The 24358-nt window shown below is 39.9% G+C and overlaps 2 protein-coding genes across 10 annotated transcripts in view; both read left to right on the top strand.

Moving 5' to 3' along the window:
• DDX59 (DEAD-box helicase 59) overlaps positions 1-9563 on the top strand; it is a 32105-nt gene extending 22542 nt beyond the window's left edge. For all 7 annotated transcript variants that reach the window (XM_082225482.1, XM_082225481.1, XM_082225483.1 and 4 more), the window contains 7 exons: positions 708-1537; positions 2430-2597; positions 3172-3261; positions 4455-4706; positions 6767-6919; positions 8492-8620; positions 8978-9563. In XM_082225482.1, the coding sequence (XP_082081608.1) occupies positions 719-1537; positions 2430-2597; positions 3172-3261; positions 4455-4706; positions 6767-6919; positions 8492-8620; positions 8978-9241 (1875 nt within the window). In that variant the 5' untranslated portion in view covers positions 708-718 and the 3' untranslated portion in view covers positions 9242-9563. The remainder of the gene's footprint in view (positions 1-707; positions 1538-2429; positions 2598-3171; positions 3262-4454; positions 4707-6766; positions 6920-8491; positions 8621-8977) is intronic.
• Positions 9564-12364: 2801 nt separating this feature from the next.
• Positions 12365-24358, top strand: part of KIF14 (kinesin family member 14) — a 29597-nt gene continuing 17603 nt past the window's right edge. For 2 of the 3 annotated variants that reach the window (XM_082225411.1, XM_082225410.1), the window contains exons 1-9: positions 12365-12619; positions 14435-15658; positions 16852-17103; positions 18233-18323; positions 19036-19134; positions 19984-20036; positions 20803-20833; positions 22818-22925; positions 23693-23809. In XM_082225411.1, the coding sequence (XP_082081537.1) occupies positions 14553-15658; positions 16852-17103; positions 18233-18323; positions 19036-19134; positions 19984-20036; positions 20803-20833; positions 22818-22925; positions 23693-23809 (1857 nt within the window). In that variant the 5' untranslated portion in view covers positions 12365-12619; positions 14435-14552. The remainder of the gene's footprint in view (positions 12620-14434; positions 15659-16851; positions 17104-18232; positions 18324-19035; positions 19135-19983; positions 20037-20802; positions 20834-22817; positions 22926-23692; positions 23810-24358) is intronic. The other variant, XM_082225409.1, reaches the window with a different exon arrangement.

Below are 24358 nucleotides of genomic sequence, written 5' to 3'. Positions count from 1 at the left end.
ATGCATGCTTTTGGGTGAACTGGTTCTAGTAGTTCGGAAAAGCTTGTGCCACAAAAACAAACAAACACCCAGCTCTTCGGGGCTGTGTCGTTCTTTGCTGCTAACAGCACAAGCCCTGCACTCGTCTGCTCAGAAGTAAGGTAAGGCTGCATATACACGCCATGCATTCGAAGCATGTTTAAATCTCACGCCCTGGAAACCGTAGTTTGTCAATGTGTCAAGTATAGTTTCCAGGATTCTTGTGTGGGTGAGTCATTTAAATGTACCTCACACAGCCTAAGCCTTTCTAAGAAGCAGTATGTTGTCTGAGTTTGAGGCTGCTATGGCGATTTCGGCAGGGAACAACTTGTCAGCCTTGTGCAGTGAATAGCTCCCTCGGGAGCTATTGTTTGGGTAAATTGTTTTAAGAATTAAAAGCCCAAATTATGAATACATAAGTGAATAGGGGCACTGTGCAGATGACTGCAGCATCATGCTGCAAGAGAACGTTCTCTGTCAGGAAATGGAAAATTACAGCCTGTTGAAGCTAGTTGAAGCTTTCAGATAGCTGTTGCAGTAACTCCCATTTCAATGGCATTAATATATTTTGTTATGCTTCATAATTAAGTTTTGGACTATTGGAGTGCATTTTAGTAGTCCCTGAATTATTCTGAAATCCTACTTTATCAGATTTGAGCAGTAATACATATTCTATGTTTTCATTACAGGCTGTTGAAGAATGTTTGTTCCAAGGTCTATTAAAGTCAAGAGGAATGCTGGTGATGAGGGGACCTGCGTAACTAAGAAAAATAAGCCATCTCCAAGTGAATCCTCACTTGAAAATGCCACAGACTTCCAAGATGCTAAGTCAGATACAAAAGACATGCCAAGCTCAGAGAGTGACTTGTCTGAACCAATGAAAAGAGACACTGAGCTGCACATCTCTCTGGATTCAGCTGCAGCTCTTACTGAAGCAACATTGGAAAATGCAAACAATGAGGACTCTTCTCTTGCTGAGGATCCCATAAAATCTTTCAGCAAAATGCAGCGTTGGCCACAGCCTGGGGAACCTGTCTGTGTGGTTTGTGGTCGTTATGGGGAATACATCTGTGACAAGACTGACGAAGATGTTTGTAGCTTGGAGTGCAAAGCCAAACACCTTTTACATATCAAAGAGGAAAAGGAAAACTCAAAATCTGCTAGCAGTTGTGAAAAAGCAGAGACTCGGTCCACGTTACTTGATGGTACTTACGTCTATGAAGAGAATCCATTTGTGCTAAGCCTTCAAGAGGAGCAGATTGAGAACTTAAAGCAGCAACTAGGCATTGCTGTTCAAGGTCAAGAAGTTGCAAGACCTATTGTAGAATTTGAACACTGTGGCTTCCCTGAAATTTTAAACACCAATTTGAAAAAATCAGGCTATGAAGTCCCAACTCCTGTCCAAATGCAGATGATCCCAGTTGGATTACTGGGCAGGGATATCATGGCCACGGCTGACACTGGCTCAGGAAAAACTGCTGCTTTCCTGCTTCCTGTTGTAATTAAAGCCTTGGGAGAGGTAAAGTTTAAACCTGCATTTTCAAAAAGCTGTGGGAATTGTGCAGCACGCTCCTGTACATGTTTACTTAGAAGTAAATCCCAGTGCATTCAAGGGGATTTCTCTTTGGGAAACTCTGCATTGAATTTCAACCTTAGTTGCACTGAGAATTCTGGAGAAATTATTTTTAGCTGTTTGTTTCTTCTTTGAACTTATGTCAGTTGACGTGCAAAAAGTGAATGTTTGGACAACAGTACAGTGCAAACTGATAGAATATCTAATATATTCTTTCAACTGTATACCTGTCAGTTGACGGGATAAACGATACAATTACTAAATCTGCCAATTGTCCTAAAATGGTCCTCAGTGTCTCTGCTTACACCTGTTGCTCAAGAGTTCAGCTGCAGTTCTGCAGTGGGGATCTTTTTATACACATTGAGGCTCCCCATGTGACTTCAAACCCTTTCAGGCTTCTAAATACACAGGCAGCAGCCACAAGTAGAAAAGGTTTTCTGCTGCAGAAATTACAGCTGAACTCTTGAGCAACTGGCACAAGCAGGGGGCAGTGACCTAAAAGCCCTGTCCCACAGCCCCTTTTTCATTTGCTTTACCAGTTCATACGGATAACCACTGAAGAGTGCTCTAGTATTCAGAAATACTCTGTAACAGTTTGTCCACTTACTCTTATTTCTGTACTTAACAGTCTTAGTAGGGTGGGAGTAGATTTCCACAGTTTCTAATGTTACACTGTGACTATTTGCTGTCGTCTCCATTGACATCTGAATGAAAAGGATGTTGTTGAGCTAATCTGATATGAATTACAGTAACTGTTCTCTTATTTTCCCCTAATCTGATACTTTTAATTGAGAATGCAGATTGGCAACTCACAACTTTTCCCCACTTTCTGCTTCAGGCAGAAACCCCATCTGCTCTTATTCTGACGCCAACGAGGGAGTTAGCTATACAGATAGAGAAACAAGCTAAAGAGCTCATGATTGGACTGCCCAACATGAGAACTGTTCTTCTGGTTGGAGGATTGCCATTACCACCGCAGCTTCATCGCCTGAAACAAAATGTTAAGGTAAAATCTGCTGCTGTGATTTCTGGGGTTTTTTTTTAAGTACCGTATATGGCAAAGAACTAGAGGTGGTACTGATTTCGTTGTTTAAGGCTTCCAGAACATCAGCTCTTGTTGAAGAGATTGGGTCTCAAGTCCTTAAAAAAATGCTTGCCCCAGTATCAACCATATTGGGCTTTACAATTGGCAAGGGAGGCCTTATTTGGTGTTGGGTGCTGACCCCTTTATAGTGCCTTGCCAGTAATAGTTCCCTGCTTATGGGATGCCCTCCTTGGTGAGGTGCACCTGCCACCCTCATTAACCTTTAGGTAGAATTCAAAAACATTCCTGTTTACCCAAGTATTTGATGACTGGAAAATACTGGTTCTTGCAGCCTTGAAAATATTTAGCAGAGTGGATATTTTGTTTTATTATTGCAAGGGGCAAAAAGTATTCTTTTTGACCTTTTGTTGTTTTCCACACTGAGTTCTTTTGGGAGGAATGAAAGGATAAAAAACGATAAATAATAATGATGAAGCACTGATCATTGATTTTATTTCTAATGTTGGTGTTTTTGCCTCCACCCTCTTTCTGTTAGGTTATCATAGCTACACCAGGAAGGTTGCTAGAAATTCTAAAGCAAAGCTCCGTTCAAGTCCATAATATTAAAATTGTCGTAGTGGATGAAGTAAGTATACATGGTGGGACAAAACACAATATATATATATGGGTATTACTTAAATATGAAATAACAATGGTTGAAATGGCTTGATTTCTGTCTGGTGACCACTAGTAGATTTCAAGTACATGCAATGTGTATGTACTTTGGCTAGTGCATGGTATGCTTGGAATGCAGTTCAGATGGTGTATTGGCCCATTTATGTGTCAGGAAGGAAGAGATGAGAGCACACCTGCGGATTAAGCATCTAGGTCACTTTTTTTGCAAAGTGGGAGCAGCCGCTGTAGACACGAGTGTGCATTTTGGACAGTACAGTGGTGCCCCGCAAGACGAATGCCTCGCAAGACGGAAAACCCGCTAGACGAAAGGGTTTTCCGTTTTGGAGGTGCTTCGCAAAACGAATTTCCTATGGGTTTGCTTTGCAAGACAATAATGTCTTGCGAGTTCCTGCGGGGTTTTTTCCCTCCCCCCCTTTTTCCCAAGCCGCTAAGCCACTTATCAGCTGATCCTAAGCTGCTAAGCCACTTAACAGCTGATCCGATAAGCCGCTTATCAGCTGATCCGCTAAGCCGCTTAACAGCTGATCTGCTAAGCTGCTAAACCGCTTATCAGTTGATCCGCTAAGCCGCTAATAGCGCTAAGCCGCTAAGCCGCTAATGGGCTTGCTTCGCAAGACGAAAAAACCGCAAGACGAAGAGACTCGCGGAACGGATTCTTTTCGTCTTGTGAGGCACCACTGTAGTGAGTTGCTGGCAGGAAAGAGAAGCATAAAGTAGAACTGGAAGGTGCTGTGAATAGGCATAGTGCAGGGTTGGGGAACCTTTTTTCAGGGCTGCAAATCCTTTTGAACATCCTTCCAAGGGCTGCATTTGGTGGGCTAGACAAACTCATGGAGGATAAGGCTATCAAAGGCTACTAGTTATGGTGGGAATATAATTTGCCTCCAGGGTCAGAGGCTGCATACAAATCATTGGGGGACAACAGCCAGAGTGGGCTATTGCTATCATTTCCTGCTTGTAGGCTCCCTAGAGGCTGACCATTGTAGGAAATGGGATGCTGCACCAAATGATCCAGCAAGGCTGTTCTTCTGACTATGCTGGCAAGGAAAGTGAATTAATCTTTTATTTCCTCACCTCTGCTCCTACAATGGAATGTTAATGCTTACTGGTCTGTCCCCCCCCCTCTCTCTTTCTTTAACATAGGCTGATACCATGTTAAAGATGGGCTTCCAGCAGCAGGTTTTAGACATTTTGGAAAATATCCCCACAGACCGTCAGACTATTCTGGTGTCTGCCACAATGCCTTTCGGCACTGAACAGCTGGCCAATCGACTTTTGCAAAATCCAGTGAAAATAACCATCGGAGAAAAGAACCAGCCATGTTCCAACGTTCGCCAGATTATCTTGTGGGTAGAAGAACCGTCCAAAAAGAAAAAGCTTTTTGAAATATTAAATGTTAGTATCCTTGGAAGGGAGAACCTGTTGTTTTTCTTCCACAAATTGTGATTCTTTGCAGATTTGGAGGAGAGAAACTGGAAAATGGCTGTTTATCTGATGCAGCTTAGTTCTTGAGAGCTCCCCAGCAGAGAGGCATAAACACGTCCCTGCAATTCAGTTTAGCCAATGCTTTTGTTGAAACTTGTGGAAGAAGAAACAAAATGTTTATTGTTTCAGTATTATTGGTGGCATTCATTAGCTTATTATTGCATTTTCAGTACTTTATAATCTGTGATTCTGAGAGGCATTTAAGTAACCCAGTGTTGACGTGTTTAGAAATAGGCAGGATCCAAAGCATCATGGCTGGGATCCAATGAAAAGTTCCTTTGCAATTCTAACCATCCATACTCAGAATTCAGTTCTATTGAATTCAGTGGACCTTACTCCAGGTAAAGGAGGTAGCGGTAGCAACCCTTACCTATGTTTTCCCCCCAAACAGAAGCCCTAGCATGTTATATGGCAAACTGCTTTTTAAACTGAGGGTTAAAAGCAGTTTGTGATACAGAATAGTGAAAAAGAAAAAGCATCCAGTTCTATTATCCTAGTGCAAGTGTATTGTTTATACTCTCATCCTCTTGCCAGAAATAGGATATTTTATTTTGGTAAATACATAGAAATAACCGTGCAAAAGCTGCAGTAATGCTAATATCACCGACAGGATTCCATTTTTAACAGCATTTCAAAGATACCTGCACAATCTACTTTAAACTTGTTAATATTACACAAGCTTGGCAGACTTGGAAGGGCCATGTTACTCTGTTCAGCTCTGCCACCTCCCACAGCTCCCTCAGTTTAGCAATATGCTTAACATTCCAGTACGTACCATATAGAATTCTAGCTGTAGTCATGTGAGACAGCAAAGTTTCCTTCTCATTAGAATTTTTGTTTTATGAAGGTCAACAGGAATGTTCAAAAGGGGTAACCAAAATGATCAAGTGAGTGGAGCAACTCCCCTAATGTGGAACCATTTCAGTATTCTGGGCTTTATAGTTTAGAGAAAAACCAAGTAAGAGGTGGCATGATAGAACTGTGTAAGAGTATGCATGGCATGAATAAAGTGGTTGGAGAAAGGCTTTTCTCCCTCTCTCATAATTGTTGAAAGATTCAGGACAGGCAAAACAAAGTACCGTATTTTTTGCTCTATAAGACTCATTTTTTCCCTCCTAAAAAGTAAGGGGAAATGTGTGTGCATCTTATGGAGCGAATGCAGGCTGCGCAGCTATCCCAGAAGCCAGAACAGCAAGAGGGATCGCTGCTTTCACTGCGCAGCGTTCCCTCTTGCTGTTCTGGCTTCTGAGATTCAGAATATTTTTTTTCTTGTTTTCCTCCTCCAAAAACTAGGTGCATCTTGTGGTCTGGTGCGTCTTATAGAGTGAAAAATACGGTAGTTATTTATACGGCTCATAGTTAAACTCTGGAATTTGCTCCCACAGCAGACAGTGCTAGCCACCAACTTGGATGGCTTTAAAAGAGGATTAGACAAATTCGAAGAGGTGAAGGCTCTCAGTGGCTACTAGTCACAGTGGCTATGTTTTGCATCTGTGGCTGGAGGCTGTATGCTTCTGAATACCAGTTGCTGGAAACTGCAGGACCTCCTGTGCTAGGGTCCTGCTTACAGCTTCCCACAGGCATCTGACTGACTGCTGAAAGAACAGGATATTGGGCGAGATGGGACATTGGCCTGAGCAGCCAGACTCTTCTTATGTTTCTGGGTACTAGGACAATGTGATACCACTCTGCCTCCAATTCTTACTGATGATTTTTAAAACCTTCCATGGCTGAGTCAATGAATATTATAATTTAAGTAAAAAATATCTAGATTTGCACTCGAAACCATCCCTTAATCTGATAATAAAGGATATATATCTGAAATGTGAAATTGGGAAACGTGTAACATTTTTTAAATTGACATCGTTTCAGTAGAATGTATACACACTAATTAAGAGAAAGAGTTGTAAGTGTCATTGGTAACTGTGTTGATCATGCAAGACTTTAAATGAGACTTTGCTTTGTTTTAGGATAAGAAACTGTTCAAACCTCCTGTGCTGGTATTTGTAGAATGCAAACTGGGTGCAGATCTCCTGAGCGATGCTGTACATAAAATTACAGGCTTGCAAACAATTTCTATGCATGCTGATAAATCACAGATAGAAAGAACTGCCATATTACAGGTTTGTAGATATCTCTGATGCCCATTTTCTAAAAGATTCCTATTCTTAAGGCCGTAGTCCTGTACACATTTACTTGGGAGTAAGTCCCATTGAACTCTGCTGAATTTACTTCTGAGTAGATGTGTATAGGCTTTTACCGCTGAATTATTTGTACTTTCTTGCCACATTTTTAAAACAGGTTGCAATTTTCTGTGAATGTCATGATTGCTTTGTATAGGTTCCAATCCATCACAGTTCTGTTCTGTGCAGCATTCTGGATTGCTGCACAGATGCTGCTCTCCAACCAAATTAAGCTGTACTTTGTAAGCAGCAATGCCTCTCTCCATGTGAACCTACCCAGACCCTGAGATCATCATCTGAGATCCTTCTTTGTATTCCTCCTGTACGAGAGGTCCAGAGGGTGGCAACCTAAGAATGGGCCTTTTATGCAGTGGAATGCTCTCCCTAGGGAGGTTTGGCTGGCGCCTTCATTGTACACCTTTAGGTGCCAGGTTAAAATGTTCCTTTTTGACTAGGCCTTTGGCTGATTAACATCCGATACCCTTTTAAATGTGGCTGTCGGGGGGGTATTGGGTTGTTTTTGTTTTTATTACGTATTTTGTGTTTTTTATCTTGCATTTCTATGTTATGAACCACCCTGAAATCCACAGATTTTAATAAGTAGAATCATAGAATTGTAGAGGTGGAAGGGACCATGAGGGTCATCTAGTCCAACCCCCTGCCTTGCAGGAATCTTTTTGTCCAACATGGGGCTTGAATCCACAATCCTGAGATTAAGAGTCTCATGCTCTATGGACTGAGCTATCCACAGAAATAATAATAATAATAATAATAATAATAATAATAATAATAATAATAATAATAATAATAATTTGCTGACCCTGTTGCCATGCTCATTCTGGGAATTCATCAGTGGTCTGGGAAAATTACTTGATCTGATCCACGTACAATTTTAGGGCTACAACCATATTCCATGAGGGTATATTGAAAATAGTGGTCAGCAGGGGGAACAGGGTGCCTGGGGCTTTTAGTGTGCAGTAATATTAGTAAGGCTGGCTTTAGATCAGGGGTGGGGGTCCTGCAGCCAACCAGACGGTGTTTGGCTACAATTCCATTAACCATGGAGGCTGTGACTGATGGGAGTCCAACCACATTTGAAGAGCCACAGCTTACCCACCTAGTTTGAGATGCAGTTTATCATTAATGTTTTTAAACATACTTGAACATTCAGAGCAGCAGCTAGACTGACTGTGAGTTCAAGTTCAGAGTATATATCTGAGAGGAGCTAGCTTCTAGTTCTATTTAAATACTTTATATTTAAAAGTTTTTATTTTTTTGCTTGTTGCCCTGTTGCTCTTTTTTGTTTCCTTTTGAAATATGTTCAGGATTTGGCTTCACTGTGAATTCTGCAGCTTAATTTCCTTTGTTGGAAATCTTGTCTTGTAACTTTTGATTACAAGACAAGCAACAGAATTCTTAATGTTTAATATTTATTTCTAGTTACATCTTGCACCTTAACAACAAGACAGTTTCAAGGAAGCTGAAATGATGTTTCTATATGCTTTGCATTAGGGGTTATTTCAAGGCAAGTATGAAGTTGTCGTAAGCACTGGAGTCCTGGGACGTGGACTTGACCTTGTCAACGTTAAGCTGGTCGTGAATTTTGACATGCCATCAAGTATGGATGAATACGTACACCAGGTGAATATACTTTTCTGCTGTACTATTCAATTTAATAGTTATTGGTTGCATTTTAACTCTATAAGCTCTGTGAGAAGCATACAAAATAATGGAAAAACATTTGATTATCAGTGGTTAACACTGCTACTCTTGAGCAACCTCTGGTGGAATGACTGGTTGTTCATCAGAGTTTCTGGCCCTTCTGGAAGGTAGCAGAATTTGCTACTTGAGATAAGAGAGGGAGGTTTTCTGACTGTACAGAAACTAAACTTTGATTGTAAACCTTAATAATCTGAGGATTACAGCTACCTGAGAGATTCTTTTGGTTTCATGAGACAGATAATTGGGCCAAATTTAAATACAGTTGTTTATTTTCAGGTTGGAAGAGCAGGCCGGCTGGGTCACAGTGGAACTGCAATCACCTTTGTGAATAACAGCAGCAAGAAACTTTTCTGGGATGTTGTGAAGCGTGTTAAACCAACTGGCACTATTCTCCCACCCCAGTTATTAAATTCCCCATATCTACATGACCAGAAGAGGAAAGAACAGCAGCGAAGTAAACAATCTCAGAATGGCCTTGTAACGAGTGACAATCTTATGGACGTTATTAGAAAACACAGCAAAAGCTCTTCTCAGAAGTAACAAGTGATACTGTCCTTCTAAATACAACTGTTTTGTACAACTTGTACGACTAAGTGATGAATTTTTAACTTGGGGGCGTAATCTAACCAAATTTTAGCATTTTGAAGACTTACTGATTTTGATCGTAGAGTTAAAGCAAAAGCTTAATATTTTTCCTTGAAATTTAATGGGCCTTCTGCAAGGTTATTAGACTGAAAGAGTGACTTAAGTCGTCCAGCAAGCTTTGTTATGAGAATGCTTTTATACTTCATATTTTGTATTCAGTATTAAGTAGTAAAATACGTAGCATCATGAACTTTAAACGGAATATGCACATCTTAAAGATCTGGGTTTCCCTTGCAAGAAATGTAACATGTAATTCACTGTTATATCACCTTTTGCTATGGGACCCTAAGCAGCATACGTGTGGCAATCGGTTAGCCTCCCATCCATTTACCATCCAGTAACCCAAAAGGTTGTGGTCTCCTGTCCTTGCAGAGGACAAGTATGATGAGGAGACCAGAGCAAACGTGCTATAGACAAGAGTTGGATAAAGCATACCATCAAGATGGTTACTGGGCACTCAGACCCTTTTAGTTCAGGCAACCATAATGGCCAGTGCTGAGCACAGGAAGGGTGAAAGAGTTGATTCCGGATGCTCTGCACTTCTTTAAATTTAGACCTTGTCCAACTAAGGGGGGTTAGCCATGTGCCTGACAAGCAGAGGGGCTGTGGGGTATGTGACAATCCAGTCTCTTCTGAGTTTGTTTGCTGTGGTGGTTGGCAAGAGAGTATTGGAGGCATTGAGGAATGTCCAAGAGGAGGGCCAAGGAAAGAATAAGAAAGAGGAGACTCAAGTAAGCCTTCTCGGTAGTCACACCCGTCCTGTGGAACGCCCTCCCATCAGATGTTAAGGAAATAAACAACTATTTGACTTGTAGAAGACATTTGAAGGCAGCCCTGTTTAGGGAAGTTTTTAATTTTTGATGTCGTGTTGTGTTTTGATTCGTTGGAAGCAGCCAAGAGTGGCTGGGGGAGCCCAGTCAGATGGGCGGCAAATAAATATTATTATTAATAATAATAATAATAATAAAGTCTAACTGTTAGGAAGATCAGTTAAAATATCCCCATTTGCAGTCCAGAGGTTGCAGTCCAATTTCCGGGGAAATTGAAGTATAGCTGGATACTTGAAGTTCACTTTCCAGTCAGCCCAGTACTACCCATGGTAAAAATAGGGCCAAAAATCATTTAAAAAAATAAAATACAAGGCCAGGCAGAATTTATAATACTGGGTTAGATTGTCTGAGCTGCTATAAAGCAGTTTCACATGAAGTGTTCCTTATTAGAATGCAGCAATTTCCCTGCCCCTGTTTCAAATCTCTTTAACTTTTTTAAATAATAAAATGTTGGTCACATGGAAGTCCTAATTCAACTGGTCAAATGATATCATGAACTCTCATCTGTGAAACCTCATCCCACAAAAAAAGTGTTAGGTCAAGCTTTTTTCAAAATACTCTAATTCTTCTCTTTTGTGATACATTTTTTTCAGATGAGAAATTAATATTTTTTATAAAATGTTTTGTAATTAAAGTTTTCAGGTTTTACATTTCTACATTTGCATCTTTCATTATACCCATACATTCAATAACTTCCCTCCTTCCTCTTCCAAATTTTTTATTTATTTATCCATAATTCTTGCATATTTTTGTATATCCATCTAAATCAGTTTTTCTTGCGCTCCGTTCAGGAATGGATCCCGTTCGCATCCCGAGGTACCACTGTATTTAATTATGGGGTACCAGAGTTTTTAGGGGGTTAACCAGGCTGGGATAGCAGGCTTGTTGGTTTTGAATGTCTGATGTAGTTTTTTTCCAATTTCGTTCTGTATGGGAAATGACAATAAAGATATATCGTATGTATCGTATCTTGAGACCGAGGTTACTACCCTTGCTGTGAGGTCAGGAGTTACCATTATAATTATTTATAAAAAATTGTATACCTCCCTTCATCCCAATATCACACAGCGGTTCACAACATAAAAATACATAACGAGAACACATGAGCTAACTAGCTTGACAGTGAGTAGTAGTCTCTTCCCTCTGGAAGTGGATAAGTTCAACAGAAGTGGATAAGAAGTTGTAGCTCATTGGTGAGCTTTGCAAGACATGATCTCTGCCCAAAAGGAAGAGTTCCCACATTTGGGCATTCCAACATCACTTGCTGGGAGTGCTGATGCAGGCAAGCTGCTACCTCAACCAACTTTCTGTCTTCTCATATTAAGAGTCACAGGGCGCCTTCGGCAAGAAAAATTGACTGGATTATGCAGAACTGGCAAAACTGACATATAAGCTACGGGACAAGGATAACTGACTTTAAAGATGAATGGGAACCCTTTACAAAGTATTTGAAGACGCAACAAAACGAACTGGACTCCTTGACAGGTTTTGAATAAACATTCACAAACTTTTTATTGATAGTAATCAGCTAAATAGTTTGAGGATCTATGCAACTTTGTAACATGCAGAAAACTGCATTCTCAGAAACCAAAGACTGGAACTGAGGGGAGTCGGGGGTGGGGTGGGGGTTGTGTGGGAGGGTGGGGGGACGGAGGGAGGAAAAATTGGGGAAAAAATAAGGATGATATGTTTTTGGATAATGTTTTGTTTTAATTTTGAATAATTTTTTTTTTTAAAAGGCAGGATTTTGAGGAGTACCAGGAGGTACCAGAAAAGGGTGGAAAAACCCGACTGAATAGCTGTACGTGCTGTGGCTGAAAGGTTTGGCTGCATGTTGCTTTGGGCTGCCCTGGGCAAGTGACCGACAAATTTAATAAATAAAATTTAATAATCTCAGAATCTTGTCAGCAGGAAAAACTGAACTGAAAACAAGAAGACTTTCCGTAATGGAGACACAAACAGCACCCGCATCTAGTATCATTTAGTTGAGATTGCATTTAAGGGGGTTGGACTAGATGATCCTTGGCATCTTTTCCAACTCTCTAATTCTATAATTTAAGAGTGTTTAGATTTGCAAGCACGAACGGCACTGCTTCCCCCCACCTTGCTCCTCTCGGTCTATTAGTGTGGCGGCGGCCCTCCGTTTAATGCTCTTCCCACTAAGAAAGGAGCGGAGTCTCCATTTAAACGCCACCCACCCGCTCTGCAAAGGCCGACGGCGCCCTGCCTCTTCTCCCGCGCATCCGTCACCCCGCAAATGGCCGCAGCTCCGTTGAGAACCGAAGATGTCGCGAGCAGCCTGGCTTGCTCCGGCTTCCCTCTCGGGACTGCGTGTGACCTCACCGTCCGTCTCAACCAATAGCAGGCGGCGGCGGCGCATTCGAATGGAGAGTTTAGGAGGCGCCGCAGGAGGACGGGCTGTTGGTCGATCTCCTGAGGACAGGTGAGTCGCTGGACAGGTATCCTTCCTGGACAGGTATCAGCTCTCTCCGAGAGGTCAGGTCGTCCTTTCCCCCCTGGGTTTCCTGCTTTAAAAATGCGGGACGTGTGGCTTTTTTTTGGCAGTGGAGAGGGTTTGTCTTCTGCTTCCTGCAGTCTAGTGCCTGTTTAAGAAAGGGGCTCCTTTGCTTCTGCCTACTATTTGATGCGGAGGGAGGACGCTATTCTTGCAGGGACCAAAAACTAAGCATCGTTTACTTCAACGGATATTCTTAATAGGTGCTCTTCCGCCCCGCCCGAAGGCACAAACACTGAGCTTCCCCAAAGGCTTGCTTTTAATCCTTCTCTTAAACTTCAAGCCAGATATTTCCTGGTCGCATTCCCTAACCGATTATAAAATTCCCACCTCACCCTGAAATGGAAGAAATATTCACTCTATACACAGACTGTAAACTTCTCTACCAGGTGGAAAGTACAGTCATTCTCTCTACATACCCTGTTTTTCTTTCACAATGCTTACTTAAGGTGGCTTTATAGTTTTAAAGCAACAGTAACAAACAACACACACACACACACACACACACACACACACACACACACAAATTGTATCTTGCTGTTTCAGCTCCCTGCCTGTTGAAACCTGCAGCAAGCATTTCTATCACCAGAAATAAGTTGCCTGATGGAATTTGCTAGCTTCCCACCTCTCACCTACAAATCAAGTGTCAGTAGCTAAGCTGAAATGTCTTCCACCACTTCACTTGGCCAATACTTACTCCACTTTGCACTACCTCCCCCCCCCCCCTTAGCAGCTGAGGCTGAATATGAACAGGATTTGTATAAGTTTTGAGGTGGAGAACCTGGATTGGACTGATGGCTGGACATGGGCAGGAAAAAAATGGGTTCCTCATGGCAGCTTGACGCCCGTTTTCTCTGGGTAGAGGATTTACATGAGATGGGCAGGAAAACGTTATTTCCCTTTGGCAACAATATTGCCAAGTAATGGCAAAGGCTGGGTGGGGTTAGACATCAGTGACAGATATTTTAGTAATGCTGTCTATGGACAGACACAGATCCTGGGAATTTCCTCCCCTCCAGCACCAACTGTCAAGCACTGATTTAAAGTGATGAAAAAGACCTATGTAAATAATGGCTTTAAATCAAACCACTATCTTAAAATGTTGAGGCAAGTAGTTTGTGTGACTTTATGGCACTGTATTATATATACTTAGAAGTAAGAGGCAATGTAACAATGGCTTTCTGTATGCATACAAGGAAACCAAGCAAGGTAAGATGTCAAAGATCAAGATTCCTATGTTCTGCATTGTAAGCCAAGTACTGTACTCTGAACCCTCTTGAACAAGTTATGTTAATGACTGAGCAAAACAATTATCCATGAGATGGAAAGATGCTGTTATGTTTTTAATTCTAAATATTCATAATTTGCTGCAATACATGTAATATATGAAAGTAAGTAAACTATTTTGTTTCTATTTATCCACCTTTACCATAGAAAGGTAGGGATAAATTCAGTTGTCTTTGACAGAGAATTCTGAGTTTTAAGAGAAGTATAAAATTAATCACTTAAGTTATTTTTTAAATGTGGCATTTTGTGTAAATTGAAGTTTAAACAAAATGAAATTGATGCTAAAATATCATTTAAAAATCTATTTAAACTAATTATTTTAAATGTTGATTTATCCATCCTACAAGGAAGACTTTACCTTCAGCATAGGTACGGAAATAGGGTCTAGTATATTACCCGCATGACAGTAGTTGAGTATAAACAGAAAATAATAAAAGCTTCTTCTTTTTTTAACAGATCCCATAGTGATACATTCTGTGCTGTAGAGAAAATAAGATTACAAGTCAAGTATACTCTTCAAGAAGAGCTTGTATGATAGTTTCAGTCCTGCAGTTGCAGCTTGCTTTAGGTCTCAATGCCTATTTATATTGTTCCTAAGAAAAGCCATATTAGTGCACCTGGTGGATCTTCACAAAAGCATCCTCCAGAAAATGTCATTGCTAGAAACAGGTTTGCACAGACATTTACATCCCACACACTGGAGAATGGGGGAAGCAATCCTCAGTCACAGTCCCTGAGTAAGACCAAAGAAATAAATACGACCTATGTGCTTTCAGCCTGTAACAAACTGGCTGACACTTCAGCTGCTTCCACGACTGAAGGCAGGCTGACACTCCAACGAAGAACTGTGACGAGCAAAGAACAATCTGATACAAATACAACACATGACAGTGAAAATACACGAGTGGAAAAAAGATTGACGCTGCAGCGCCGAACAAGGACTGCATCAACTGAGAAGCAGAAAACAAATATTCACGAAGCCAGAGCAGAAAAAGGAGACCCTCTTCCCCAGAAGAGTGGCAAAACATTGTTTCCACCAAAAATTAGCAGCAGTGACCCTCCTTTTGTTAAGACTGGCCTTTTGTCACTTCAAGGCCTCACAGATGGAAAGAGAAATCCTGATATGAAAAGTGATGTACCTTTTAAGCAGAATGGTTCAAGTGCTACTGGTAGTTACACACCTTTAAGATACAAGACAGTTGTTGGTGATTCTCAGAGTAAAAACAAAGTTCCTGGACCATCATTCTTAACTGTAGGAAAACTTGATGAAAGGACGTCTGTATTAAAACTAGCTGAAAAGCATAATTCCAGTAAGGAAAATGGAACTGAAAGTCTGCAAAATAGATTTATTAAGAATGAAAATCTGGAAAAGCAGAAGACACCAAGGAAAGGTTCAACAGAAGGAATGAAATTCACCCCCAGATGTGGAGCTGCTCAGCATGCCAAGACTCCTGCTGCCCCAAGCATAAAGAATAAGATTCTGTGTCCTCAAACAATATCAGCCAAGAAATCTGGTACTAATGAATTTACTCTAAATAGAAGGTTGCAAGAAAATACCACATATACTGCTTCACAGAAAGAAGATACTCTAATGCAGAACATATGTGGTAAAGAAGACCCTTTCAAAATAGAAAACAGCAAAGTGACTGTAGCTGTGCGAATACGACCCTTTAGTGTCAGGTATATAACCATTATTTTTTTTGACTAATACAAAATTATATATTTTTTTGAAATTATACAAGTTGTTACCATGATATTGAGTAGCATAACATGCTCTCCAACCACTTAGATATATTACCCAGTTTAATTTCCATTGTGTCTGTATACAAAATGCTGCACTTCTCTTTACTTCCATTGTCCACTTTATAAGGGAGCTGTGTGTTCTAACTAAGGCTGAGACAATTTAACAACTATATGAAATAAATAAAATGGGAGGATAGTTGATACTTTGTTAGCTCAGTAGCCCACCTTGCAAGGGAAGCTAATCCAATTCCCTTTGCATAACTCCATTTTAATAAACCTCAGATTTTGGGGGTAAGAGTATAGTCATATCCAGCACTGTTGTTCCCTTGTGCAGCAGACTTCTAGTTGTGCAACAGAACTTGTCATTCCTCTTCCCTGCAGCCCACCATGCATTCACAAAATCTGCTCCAGGGAATTAAAAGACCCTCCGGAGCACAATTTGAGGGCTCACTCAAGAGGACAGGAAGGGGAAGTCCTGTTGCAAAAGGAACTCTGCATGCACAGTAATGTCCAGCTTTTTGTCCCCCTGTATAAAATTTTTAAAGAAATGCTATGCAGCACAGTGGCTTTTGAATTTTTTACCAGTATTCTGATTTTTAGGCAACAGATCTGCAGATGCTAGCTTACATTTTAGAAACTGGATACTTGCCATGGAGTTTATATTAGTAGTTAATTTAGTCTTTGATCTTGGAACTATATGTTTTATAAATATATAAATTATTTTCTTTGGCTGATTTACTGTAATCCTGGATTGGTTTTTGTTACACATGTTAGCATTGAATCCTAAACAGTATATTTATGAATTATTTTGATCTAGGTGTATTTTGTACATTAGTTCTATGAATGGCTGATGTAGTGTACTGAACTTCAATACAGTCTATCTCTATGCTAACATTTTACATATAATGAAATTTCAAAAACCTTTAAGGAGAAGATTCGTATAGAAAATTCATATGGCTGATGCACAATTAACCTGAAGACTGCCACATATTATAATGATTTAGTTACAACATCAATTAGACAATTTAGATTAAATTTGGTTTATAAGATCAGTTACAAAGCTGAATGTGTTCAGTGTTTTGTCGTCCCTCGCCCCCTATAACTAACATTTCTTTTGTGCCTTTATTCAGAGATAAGAATGAAGAAACATTACAAGTGGTTTCCATGACAGGGCAAGAGACTGTTGTGCACCATCCAAATACAAAACAAATCTACAGTTTCACTTTTGACTTCTCATTCTGGTCTTTTGATAAATGTCATAATTTTGCAAGCCAAGAGATGGTGTATCAGTCTCTGGCAGTACCTCTCCTAGAAAGAGCCTTTGAAGGATACAACACCTGCCTTTTTGCATATGGACAGACTGGTTCTGGAAAGTCATACACGTAAGTTGGACTGGAAGTGTTCCATTTCTGTTGCTGTTGTTGACACCCAATACATGTCATATCCAGATGCTTTTTTGTTGTATGTTTGTTTCTTAAGTGAATGAGATTATTATTGAAATGGAAGACTGACTTGAATGAAGCCAAACTAACAGTACAGAGAACATTTTATTTAAATCTCTCTGAAGAAAATTATGGTATGTTTTAAACAGAAAAACCACCTATCTTCAGGACTGTGATTATCTAGTGCTTTAGGGTAACAGTAACTAAAAGACTAAGATCTGAAGCAGGAATTTCCTTCTCCAGATCTCATGTATGCTGTTAAGTCACTAGGCTCATAGGAAGCTCTCTTATACCAAGACAGACCATTCCGGTGTTTCCCAAACTAGCTGGAAAGCTGGAAAACTAGTCTAGCTGTTTTTGGACTACAGTTCCCATTATCCATGACCACTGGTCCTACTAGCTAGGGATGATGGGAGTTGTAGTCCAAAAACAGCTGGAGACCCAAGTTTGGGAAACACTAATCTAGCCTAATAATGTCTACTACTGACAGTAGCTCTCCAGGGTTTCAGGCAAAGTATCTCCCTCAGCCCAACCTCAAGATGCCTGTTTGAACCTGGGATCTTTTGCATGCAAGGCAGTGGCTCTACCGAACTTCATTTTACCTTCAACCTGGCAGGGTTGTTGGAATAATGGCTGAGATGATACTTGTGAAGTGTGTAGAAAGTTCAAGATAAACATGAGGTATTATAAACAATAATATGGATCTAATATCTTCTCCTAGCAACTCTATGTTGTGAACTGCCCTGAGATTTGCAGATGAGGTGGTATAAAAATGTAATAAATAAAACAATTAATATGGTTAGGTGACCAGAAGCCACATGATAGCCAAAGCTTGCCATATGGCGTGTGGATTGTCTCAACTTCAAACCATGCAGTTAAGAACACCATAGTCACCTGTCCTCTTTCCTAGCTAATCCATTTTAAGAATCTTATTAGATTTTACAATATTATGCAGAAATTTTCTTCTAGTTGTCTTTTAAAACTGTATTAATGCCTCGTTAGGAAGTGTGAACGTTGTATTCTGCAGAGTTATAACCTGAGCCTATAATTGCAATATTTGTCATTACAGTATGATGGGATTTGATAATGACGAAAGAGGAATAATACCAAGATTCTGCGAAGATCTCTTTACTCAAATTGCAGAAAAAGAAATGCAACAGGTATTGCTGCAGCATTACTTTTCTTTCTGAACTTATTGAGGCTGCTCCACTTTCTTCGGGAGTACATGGAACCACCTTTGGGTTCACTTTTGGGCATCACTGTTGTGGAGGCACTGTTAATGTGAATCAACACTTCCACATAGATGCACTACATGTGATTGCAATGATTTCCACAGTGGCAGCAGTGCTTTTTTGGAAGTATCCTGCAACAATTGCATGGGGGTTTTTTGAACTGGGTGATAAATGCTGTTAAGCTGATTGGCTCAATGCTTTTCTTGAGGGCAGGCATGTGGAGGGGTACAGAATAGTACTCTCTCTCTCTCTCTATATATATATATATATATTACCGGTATTCCCTCAGAAATGATTGAACTGGGTAAAAGCCGACCCTGAAATTTGCCCCATCCTTGTGGCTGCTTCATTCAACCCATACTCACCAGCAGGGTGGGATTTCATCACAGCTTCCATGTGGCTGTGCATAGGAAGCAAATTGCCAGAGCAACATATTTCTAAAGTACTTGATATTTCTATGGTTTTTTGGGTTGTTGTTTTTTACCATAAAATAAAAACAGAAATCAATATGTACAGACTACAGCTCCTCTGTTGGCTAGCGAGGCTGATCTTACAGCTTAATAATTGTTGATATATTCTATTGCTGTACTGTGTTTCTTGGGTGTATGGGCAGCAATAAAGCTGTTGTTTTTTTAATTAGACTGATTTTCATCTTGAGATGAGCTATTTTGAAGTCTACAATGAAAAAATTCACGACTTGCTAGTCTACAAAGCTGAAAATGGACAGAAGAAACAGCCTGTAAGTAACTAATTATGTTCTGAACATTGACGTATTGTCTGTGTATAAAACAGTAACTCTCCGGATGTGGTCTAGTCTCATAACCATAAGGAATTTGATCCTTTCTGTTCTTGGCTCTTACAAGCATAGAAAAAGATGGGCATCTGTTCAAAGGCTAATGTATGAGCCTCAGTGAGGTTATATAGAGGTGTATATAGCCGCTTTCGATCCTGGCAGCATTTCTGCTGTACAGCACTCTCAGCCTCGTATGGGACTTCCAGCTGGCCATTTAAAGAGCTTCTACTTTGACTTGCAGACTTTTAGTTTTACTCATCTCTATTTTGTTTTGATTCCCTGTTTTTGTAGGTTTTGCTTCTTAAGCTGTGCTTGCATACTGTTTTGCATGGTGTGATGCTTGCAGTGAAAAGTTTTTATTGCTCTTTATGTTTTTTAAAAATAAAATGTATCATAAAGATGCATTCTGTTGTTTTCAGGGTTTTCAAAAGTTATTTTGTGGCAAAATAAAACAAAAACCATTTGTTTTGTTATCTGTGGTTTACTAGGGTTTTCACATGGTTATAATAAAACGCTTCAGTCTCTTATTTTCCTCTGTCCCCATGCCCTTTTTAGTTTTTTCATTTGTGATGTCCAGTTGTTTGGCACATTATTCAGCCCTCAGGTTCACATGTGCAAATATGGATAAGGATACCAATGTGACTGGTGTTCTGGGATCCCAGATTAGCAAACACTGAGTTGGAGAAGTTTCAGTCCTTCTACTTATGGATAATAACTTGTTAGATAGTTCCATAAATGTGCTCTAAATCTCTGAAGCTTTTAAAGCTGATCAACATTGACTTTTCTGATTAACAGCTTCGTGTGAGAGAACATCCTATCTTTGGACCCTATGTGGAAGACCTGACTGTGTAAGATTTCACTTTATGATTTTTTCTACAAATCTTTGTGTGCTGACTTAAAATGGACCTATTAGTTATTCATATAACAAGAAGCCTGCAGTCAAGAAAATTGTTGGGTTTCTCAAACAAATTGTGAAATTAAGCCCCAACCAAACTGGCTATTGACTCTACTTTTTCACAGTATCATTTCTCATTAATTCCCTGTCCCTCAGTTCTCTGCTTTCCCCCGGAATGCAGTTTCCTCCACCTACTGTCCCCTCAGACTCGTTTCTGTTCCATTGCCTGTCCTCCAGCCTTCCTCCAGCCCCCCTTCCCCTTCATTTTCTTACTCAGTTTTTTGGTCCTTAATCTGCCCCATGCAAACAATTCTCCTCTTCTGTCTTATATGAATCTCAAAGATATAGTTTGCCCTTTTCTTTCAGATGGGTAACTACAAATGTTCTGATGCTAAGCATTCTCACATTCTGTAACACCACCTCAATCATACTGAAGGTGTCACCACCACAAGCAAGATATAATATTGATTCTTTTGTAAACTCTGTTGAGCCTATAATAAAGTGTGGGTCTTCGTTCCTTCAGGTGTACAAATTTGGACCATAATACTGCTAGAATTTTGTGGTAAATCCATAACTTCTGAGGTATCTGTAGGCTTCATTGAAGCTTATTGATGAATAATTTTAAGCTGAATGGTTTGTAGGACTGGGTCTGTGTTTATATGTGTAGAACTTGGTTTTTTCCCCTTCACAAGAGATAAAAATTATTATTTTTCTTCTAGGAATGTTGTTAGCTCTTACTTGGATATTCAGGTAAGGTTATTGTTGTTGTATGTATCTCATAAAAAGTCTCATGTAAAAAACTGATTTCTAGTTTTCAGTGATGGTAGATAAGAGATTATTGAGTAATTGAATTCTTCCAGACAAATAAGTATTGAAAATAGTTGAACTAGCAATTACTTCTTTGTGGTAGATCCTTGTACTGATAGAAAATTACTTGCAGGATCAAAATTTCTCCTTTTACCCATTTTTCCAGCGTTCCTGTGAGAAATTGTAAAAACTTTTGTTTTAATTTATAGTATGTTTAATTTTCTGGTGTATAACTCTTAATGGTAGAAGTATCATTTAAATATAAACAAAATGAAAGGCCACCAACCAATTCTGCCATAAAATCAAAGTTACCAATATAGTTGGTAACTGTTGCAGCTCAGATAGAAATGTCTACTCCAAAATAATGAGGACTTGGGTAAGCTTTTGGGTAGTGATTTGGCCATTTCTTCACACTTAGTGCAGTGTGCAGAGTTGTGCCATAAAGGGCAGTATAGCCCCTTGCTTCCCCCACTGACTTCCTGTCAGGTGTGTAGTGTTACAGAAAATCTTAAGTATTCCAAGGTGAGATCTTCCACGCCTGCGCTGGAAGCATCTAGCTTCTTGCCATCCCCCAGAATTCTGACATGCAAGATACTGCTGGGGGGAAACAGGAGTAGAGCCACATGCAGGTCCCGGCATACAAAGACACAATATATGGCAAGCAAAGTACAATGAATGTGTTCGTCACAATGTACCCGCTATTACAATACATGTGGTACGTACAAGCGGTACTCCAGAATCATCGAAATAAGTACAATTACTGATATATTTTCATTATATCCAGCACACGGAAATTATTGGAAGCAGCAGAGCTGCTGTAGCAAACAGGACTGGAGCCTGGTGATCCCAGTTTCAAAGAGAAACTCCTTCGTCAGCCTGTGAAGTTAACAAGGTCCCACATTGGGTACAAGTTGGGGCAGCTGCTAGCTGTCTCTTCGAAACTGGGATCACTGGGCTCCTGTCATGTTTGCTACAGCTGCTTTGTACTTTGCTTGCCATATATTGTGTCTCTGTATACTAGCTTGAACCCCTGTTTTTTCTTTTTTGAAAAAACACTTGTAATCTTAAGGACAATGTTTAAAATTGGAAATATTTAAGGATAAGAAAATTATAGACATGTACTATATAAGAAATTATAAAAGAACCGGGGGAGGGAATGGAGGGAAGTCAAGGGATCTGAGAAATCCCAAAATACGGATTTAATATGGTATGAAAATGTTTTAAATTTTTTTATTTATTTTTACTTTAATTGCATCTGTTAACTATGGTATGTGAAGATAATGTTTAATTGTGGAAAAAAATTATAAAAGAAAAAGAACCCTTTTTCTGTTTGTGTATGTTTTATACACAGTAGGTTCCTTATTTTTGCACAAGATGAGTTGGCGGGAGGTGTGTGTAGAATGCCCCACCTTGGAGTTTACAGTCCAAATACATGACTAGCAGAGCACAGCTGCAACCCAGTAGGGGAGGAAAGAGCTATGCTGTGAGGTGGAGCCACTTGCTATATTTATAGTAAGACCCTACTACTAGCAGCAGCAGATGAGTGATGGATTTCAAATCTGTGTTTATTTTTAATATTTCAATGCCCTACTTCATTTTGGCTTTTTAACTTACTGACAGCTTGAAAATCTAGATAAATCATGTGGACTCTCCTTCACTGGACATTTTTAAGCAGAGGTTGGATGGCCATCTGTCATGGATGCTTTGGTTGAGACTCCTGTATTGTAGGGGACTAGATAATCCTCAAGGTCCCTTCTAACTGCACAGTTCTATGATTCTATAAGTGGCTTTTGTGTGTGTTAGCACAAGTTGTTCTAGAAGCATTTATTTTATTTTATTTATTTTATTTTATTTTATTTTATTTTAAAAACCCTCATGGTGCTCACAACTGTTTTCTCAAAAATTTCACATCCTCTCTTTTTATCAGAATTGGCTGCAGTTAGGAAATAAACACAGAGCTACTGCTGCCACAGGAATGAATGACAAGAGTTCTCGATCTCACTGTGTTTTCACCCTGGTGATGACACAAACAAAGGTACTGGGCATTTTGGTTTGCTTTTAAACTTACATTTTTATAACATTTTGTAAATGCAGGTCAAAAATTCAACAAAATTATTCACCCCCTCTCTTCCCTTTTGCATAAAGGGGAACTTTTTACTTTTTTAAAAAATGTTCAATAATGCAGCAGACGTTGAGCAGAAAATTCACTTATTGATATAAAACCTGGGAAATAATGGTTTGGATCTCAAGACGCCTGGCACAAGTGGAGAGACTTAATTCAAGCATCAACAAAAGTTGTTTAATCTTACATAAAGTAATTTTATGTATGGGCAGAGTGACTGCACACTATGCTCCCCATTTTTCTTTATACTTTTGTTTTCTACTGTAAACATAATGAAAGCATTAGCTCCCTATCGATGTGGTTGCTAACTTGTTTTATGAAGTTTTAAATGTTAGAGAATTAGAGCAGGTTAAGGGGGAGATTGTCTAGGTTTCTTTTTTTTAGGTTATACAAATATTCATGATCTCCAGCTTTGTTTTTAAACTGTTCATAGGCTGCAAGTCAGGTATAGCACAGGAGCATAGGAAATCATTGGTCCATCTAGAGTAGTACTGTATACACTGAATGGCAGCAGCTCCAGAGTTTTAGGCAGGACTCTCCCAGCCCTATCTGGAGATGCCGGATATTGAATCTGAGACCATCTGCATGTAAGCCAGATACCCTACCACTTACCTACATCCCTTCCTCGCAAGCTGCATCCCTTCCCAACATGTCCAATTGTAGCCATTTCTTTATTTTAGACGGATATTGTGGAAAAGGAGGAACGCGAACACAGAATTATCAGTCGTGTGAACCTGGTAGACCTTGCAGGCAGTGAGCGCTGTTCTACAGCTCAAACCAGTGGAGAAAGACTGAAGGTAAAATGTATATAAGGCACTCTGCTGGGCCTTGTATTCTCAGAAACTGGGCAACTGTCCAGCAGAGCCACCTTGTTAATCCCCACGCCAAGCAAATCGTACTGCAACACAACATGCAATATTATGGCATTGAACTTGAAACACAAAGAAGAACCACTTAACAAGGTCTTTTATACAGTGTCAGATTACTGGTCTACCTAGCTCATTACTAGTCCTTTCTACACCCACAGCCTCTTGCCACTTCATCCCATTTCTAGATCAGATTCAAGAAAGAAAAGAAAAAACTATGGGCAAGTTCAGCCATCCTGGGGCCCATATTCCCAGGACAACCAGCCATAGGTTCTGACTTGACCTGACCCCAGTTATGTTTATGGTTCTTCAGTAGCAGCTCCTGAGAATACAGTGGCTGGGAAAGGTGACACTGTGAACTGGTATCGGGACGCCGTAACAAGAGATGTGCCAGATTGCAACTTCAATATATATACCCCCTGTTTATGTGCATCTATATAGCCGATTGTAAAATACTATTCTTCCTGTAACAAATGTGTG

This window comes from Podarcis vaucheri (genome assembly GCF_965113315.1).
Source record: "Podarcis vaucheri genome assembly, chromosome: 6".
Classification (NCBI taxonomy): Eukaryota; Metazoa; Chordata; class Lepidosauria; order Squamata; family Lacertidae; genus Podarcis; species Podarcis vaucheri.
This window is presented reverse-complemented; position numbering and strand designations above follow the sequence as displayed.